This window comes from Dipodomys merriami, unplaced genomic scaffold (assembly GCF_024711535.1).
Source record: "Dipodomys merriami isolate MVZ:Mamm:240054 unplaced genomic scaffold, mDipMer1.0.p SCAF_7, whole genome shotgun sequence".
NCBI lineage: Eukaryota > Metazoa > Chordata > Mammalia > Rodentia > Heteromyidae > Dipodomys > Dipodomys merriami.
The window spans coordinates 39319746-39325760 of record NW_027206290.1 but is presented as its reverse complement, the minus strand read 5'-3'; the positions used below and the strand labels follow the sequence as shown (position 1 = coordinate 39325760).

At 52.0% G+C, this 6015-nt stretch overlaps 1 protein-coding gene across 1 annotated transcript in view; it reads right to left on the bottom strand.

Annotated features, from left to right (window-relative positions):
* Positions 1-2112: 2112 nt before the first annotated feature.
* Positions 2113-6015, bottom strand: part of Vangl1 (VANGL planar cell polarity protein 1) — a 31484-nt gene continuing 27581 nt past the window's right edge. Inside the window, exon 8 of the mRNA XM_070006417.1 lies at positions 2113-5977. Coding sequence (XP_069862518.1) covers positions 5717-5977 — 261 coding nt within the window. The 3' untranslated portion in view covers positions 2113-5716. The remainder of the gene's footprint in view (positions 5978-6015) is intronic.

Below are 6015 nucleotides of genomic sequence, written 5' to 3'. Positions count from 1 at the left end.
TGTACACATTCAGAGCAGCTTCGTCAGAGACCGGAGTCAACTTGTCTTTGTGTCTCCAGCTCTTCTGACTTTGCCCATCACACAGTAGAGGCTCATTATGGAGCTGGTTCATTATGGAGCTGGCTCATTGTGGAGCTGGTTCATTATGGAGCCAGCTCATGCACACTGGACCAGAGCAGCCATCACCCCTGGCACTCCCAATAGCAGCGGGTGCAGTGTCCTGGCTGCCGTGCGTTTGTCACCTCTGTGACAAAACACTTGAGTAAACACCGCCAGGGAGGAAGTGTGGCTGCTTGCGTTCCCACAGCTTCCAGCCCCGGCTCCTTGGCTTTGAGATTGTGCTAAGGGGGCCGGGGGGGGGGGGGGGAGGCAGGGGGCTGCTCTCCTCTTGGGGGAGGGAGTGAGGGGTGGAGGGAGAGGGAGAGAGATAGAGAGGAGGAGGAACAGGAGGAGAAGGAGGAGGAAGAAGAGAGAGGAGTAGGAGAAACAGGGTCTCCAGGAGTTCTTCCAGGGCACCCTCTGATGACCTCTTCCAGCCCTACCCCCACAGCCATAGCTGAGCGGGGCTCGGGGAGCCAGGCCTTGGTGACGAGACACCTCTCGGACCCCGGCTCTCAGCACCATGGCCCTGGGGACCAGGTCTTTGGGTGACACTTCCTAGCCAAGCCCTCTCTGGCTGCCGTAACAGAATACCATAGACTGGGTGGCTGGAAGCAACAGAAAGTTGTTTTCTTGCAGCTCTGGAGGTTAGAAGTCAGAGAGGCCACCGTTGCCAGCTGGGTCGGCTCCTGATGAGGCGCTCCTGTCTCATTTTGTTCAGACGTGGCCTTTTCTTAATGAGGAGAAAGGGAAAGAGAAAGAGGAAGAGGGAGAGAAGGCAGGTGGAGGAGGAGGTGGAGGAGGGAGAGAGGAAGAGAAAGAGCTAAAGAGATAGAGATACAGAGACACAAGGGAAGGGAAGAGGAAGACTAAAAGCACTGTGGTTTCCTCTAATGAAGACACCTGTCCTGTCAGGTGAGGCTACACCCGTGACCTCATCTAACTTTAATTAGTGCTGCAAAGTTCAGGCCACAGCACAGAGCCTCTGTGTTTATTTCCTCCTTCCCCAACCAGAGGCCCTTGCCAGGCTGGGCTGGGCTGCACCCCACACCGGCCAGTCACACATAGAGTAGGTGCTTGGGGAAGAGGAATTCTCACACAGTCCCTGCTCCTGTTCTAGAGTGTGATCCTTCATGACAAAGGTCTGTTCCACAGCCTGGGACAAATCTTTGTTGAATGCCTGCGTCAGGCCGGTTCTAGCCCTGTAAGCTGGTGTTTAGCCGACATTTGACCACGACATTGTACACAGTGCTTTACATATGCGATCATATTCTATCCTGCTCATTTGATGGATCACACACTTTGAAGGAGGGTCAACGTAACCGCATTTTGTGTATGTGTGGACTGAGGCTTGCATTCAGGCCTCACATTCTCCCTTAGCTTTTTTTGTTCAAGACTCGTGTGCTCTACCATTTGAATTACAGCTCCATTTCTGGCTTTTTGCTGGTTGGTTGGAGGCTCAGAAGTTTTTCTACCTGAGCTGGCTTTGAACCAGGATCCTCAGATCTCAGACTCCAGAGCAGCTGGGAATACAGATGTGAGCCACTGGTGTCCGGCTTACATTTCTTAAAACTTTTAATTCCTAATAAGTACCTTCACTTCGGGACCCAAGCCAGGCAGAAGAGTATGGCTAATGCTAGTGCACAACGGTATCCGAACTGGGATAAAGAACATTATTTTTTTAAGTCTTATTTTACATCTGTTATGCCAGAAGCCAGTCCTGATTAGCTGGGATTATAGGCGTGAGCCACTGGCACCCAGCTTGATCTTCCTTTTTTCTTAGATGTAAAATGGAAATAATCTTTACTTAACAAAGAATGTGTCGATTACAAGGCTATGTAGAATGTAGAATACATCATACTCGATAAAATGTTAGTACCCTTCCACTTCTTCTGTTCCCAAAGTAGTGTTTTGCCAAAATGTCTAAAATCAAATTTTCCTTGCATCTCAAGTGGTTTGGTTGGACCTGTCTTAACTCACCACTGCACAGACTACCATTCAAGCACCACACTATGACCTTATAAAAATCCATTCTTTATTTATGATGGGATATGACAAGGTTACATTGTAGTAAATTCACAGTAGTGATTTGTTTTTGTAAGTAACAAAATCTGGAAAAAAAGAACAAACACTACCCAGAAATACTTAACGTTTGCTTTGGAATAGCAGGGCCAGTGCTATAGGCCTTTTAAAATAAATATGTAACATTTCTGTGCTCCTTTAAGTAACCAATCTTTTTTTTTTTTCTTAGTAAACTGCATTTAAAAAAATTTACAATAAGGCTTACGGGGTGGTGAAGTTTTGGGTGGTAATTCTCTGTCCTTTCTTTGTCTCTGTTTTGCTGGTTTTAGGTTATAAGGTCCTACAGCAAGAAAGAATCCATGGCTGCAGCAGCAGGAAGAGTCCCTTCAGTGGAGGCTATGGTGCTAGAGCCCTTACCCATGGGGAGAAATAATACAGAGGAGAGAAAGAGGTGGTTTCAAAGGCTGGACGCCATTAGGAAAGCCGCCCAACACTCAGCCACATGCGCACTCACTCACAAGGGCCAGCTGAGGCTTTCCACCATCAGCCCAGTTAGTGTGGTGTCCCTGTCTACCTGGGCACAGGCGCACTGCACACGGTCCACACACACCCATGTGGTACCAAGCACCTCCCCCACAGCGCCAGCCAGTGGCAGGGAGGGGCACAGCAGGACTCCAGAGCTCTAGCTTCCCTGGGGGTTGGGGCCTCAGGGCTCAGCGACAGGCCATGGGGGGAGGGCTGGTGTCCCCTCCTACTCCCCCTTCCCCAGTGCTAGGGCTGGGCTTCTGTGTGCACAGAGGCAGACAGAATTAGCCACCCCATGGACAGATACAGAGGGGCCCCATGGGCTGCCTCTCGACCAGTCTCCCCATTAAAAAAAAAGCCTCAGGGCACCGGGATCCAAGTGCAAAGCCAGCCAGCAGGTAAGTCCACGAGACTCTTCTCTCCAGTTAACCAGCAAAAAGCCAAGTGGAGCCATCCATGGCTCAAGTGGTAGAATTCCAGGACTCAGGGCCCAGGCTCTGAGTTCAAGCCTTAGTACAGGCAGAGAGAGAGAGGAGAGAGAGAGAGGGAGAGAGGGAGAGAGAGAGACCTCAAGCTCTTGACCAAAGCACACACATGGGGCCACCTAATGCTCTTAATTAATTTCAAAGGGACATAAAGGAAGAAAGGGAGCCGGGAGCTGGGAGTAGGGAGAGGAGGGTGGGGTCAGGCATGTTCTCCAGGCCCGGCCTAGAGATCTACTTTCCACTTTGAAGCTCTGGATGGATGAATCGCAGAACCTTAAAACTGCTCCTCACTCTCCAGAAAGGCAGGCTTTAACATTCAGTTCATGGACTATTAGAACATCCTCATATATATCTATATATTTTAAAGCATACACTTTGCACAAAATTTATCTACTTGTTCAAACGCTGCTGCGCTCCTCAGTGAGTTCCTTGCTCTCATTTAATGTTAGAATTTTTATAACTTAGGTTGAAAGCTAGAGAAAACTATAAAGATTTTGGGTAAATGAATTTACATCCAATGAGCCTTTAGGGCACAAGCTCCTGGGTCCAAGAACTGAACCAGGAATTATTCTGTGTTCAAGTGTGAGCACAGTCTGTGAGGCCTGAAATCTGTCCTCCCTGCCCCCCCCCCCCCCCTGTGCCCTGTAACTCCAACCTATTAAGGGTTCAAAGTGCAAAGGCTTTGCAAGGATCCTGCATTGCATCTGGGAACTCACTGTAAAATTAGTGTTAAAAAAAATCAGTACTCAAAACAATGATCTTAGGAAATGACATTCTGCTATGCAAAGCTGAGGGTGGGCAGAGAAAGACAGGGAGACAGAGAGGGAGGAGGGAGAGACAGGTACTGAGGGAAATGGAGAGGGAGGGAAGGAAGGAGAGGGAATGAGATTTATTTGCCAGAGTGAGTGAGCCCCACTCCAGCTCTGTGGGGTCCCCAGGCTTCAGGACGATGGAGCCGGTCATCATCACCCGTGATACCTCCAGGTTCACAGAGCCACAGCAGCTCCCCTGGGACTCCGTCCCCCTGTGACCTAAATCTCATACATACTCACCCCAAATCCCCTACCCTCTCTTAAAATATTTCCTGAGAAAGACATCAAAAGGAACTTCCAGTGTGAAGGGACTGGAGGCTACACTGCGAACGAAAGCACCATGGCTGGGGGGGTGGGTGAGTGTGGGGGGGGTCTGTTTTTATACAAACAGAACCAGAAAACCTCCGCCCTAGCTCCCCCAACCCCCAGGGCTTCCCTTCTTCTCCTCTAATTTATCTCTTGGCACGGAGATTCAGACTCAAGAATAAAGTTGCCTCTTCCAGGTCTAGGTGTGTTACCAACCTCGCAGGCCAGTTCTGATTTAAAACAGTGACAATGACACACCCTAGGAACCCACCCACTGGGTGGGCTGTGTACCTGCCTTCCCCCCCTCCCCCCCATGGGCATGTTTAGGAAACTGCAGGTAAAGGCCTGCTGCAGACACAAGAAGGTAAACTGAGTCCCAGACAACCTGGGACAAGGCATAGCAGGCCCTGCTAGGAGATGCCTCTGCTTACCACCCTGACACTGGCTGCCTTTAGAATCAGGGGTTGGGAGACAGAACATTCTAGACCAGGCCGTCAGCTCCCCACATGACATACCTGAGGGCAGGGCACACAGCGGAGGCCACACAGGCTGAGGGGCCGGGGATGGGCAGGAGTGGATGGCACTGCCTGAGCTGCCCGGTGGGGCTGGGTTTGAGCCTGATTAGAACTGGCTTCCCCAGGCTCCGAGGGGTACCTGCCCCTTACGCTCAGTGTGGGAGCCCAGGCTGGTGTGGAGCAAGGTGGGGACGGCAGCCCGGCCGGTCCAGCTCCGGCAATCCTAGGGCTGGGAAAGGGCTGTGGGCCTTGGCCAGCAGAGGACCAGGAGCAGAGACAGAAAACAAAATGCGCACAGGATGGCCGCCACCCGACAGATCTTTCTCAGAGGATATAAGGCAACAAAGAACAAAGACAAGGTGGGCATCTCCTGAACTGCTCACCACTCCCGGACACACACACACACACACACACACACACACACACACACACACACACACACACACACACACACACACACACACACACACACACACACACACACACACACGGGCACAGTATCTGGTATCCTGAAGCTAAATAAAGACCAGTCCCCTCACAGCATGAGGAGTGGCCCAGAGATGGGGGGAGAGGGCATAAGGGAGGTGGCTGGGGGGGGGCCGGCGCTCCCTGCAGCAGCTCTGCTTTGATTGACAGCTGTCACAGGGATGAGCCGATGGGGGTGGGCTCTGGGCTGGCGGCAGCAGCTCCACTTTGGTTGGTTGCTGTCCCAGGAACTCTGGGCACAGCTTCTTGAAAAGTTCCATCCACGAAGAAGCCCCGAGTGCCACGGGGGCTGTGGACGGGGCGGTGCCACCTCTTCCTCCTTCAAGTAAAGTGCGGGCGCGCACAGGGGCTGCTGTCACTGCCAGTCCGTCACCAAGAACTCACGAGACGCTCAGCACAGACACATCTCTGCTTATCCTCTTCTGCTGCTGCTTCTTTTTAAAAGAAAGCCACCTGTGCAGAAGTTCTAGACCGACGTCTCTGATTGCAAGCGAAGAACAAACTTGTGGGCCTTGGGGTCCAGGAACTCCTCGGAGAGGACGGTGAAGGGCATTTCCTTCACACTCACCACCAGGCTGAAGTCCAGGCACTTCAGGACAAACACCATCCCGTCCCGCAGCCCGCTCGTCACCGCCTCTTCGCTGACCAGCCTCCATTGCGTCGCCAGCCAGCGGTCCCTGTCGTACTGCAGCGTGGGGCCTGCGCTGAGGTATCGTTCTAGAAACGCCTAGAAGCAGAGAGATGGTCTTAGGAGGAGACCCCTGC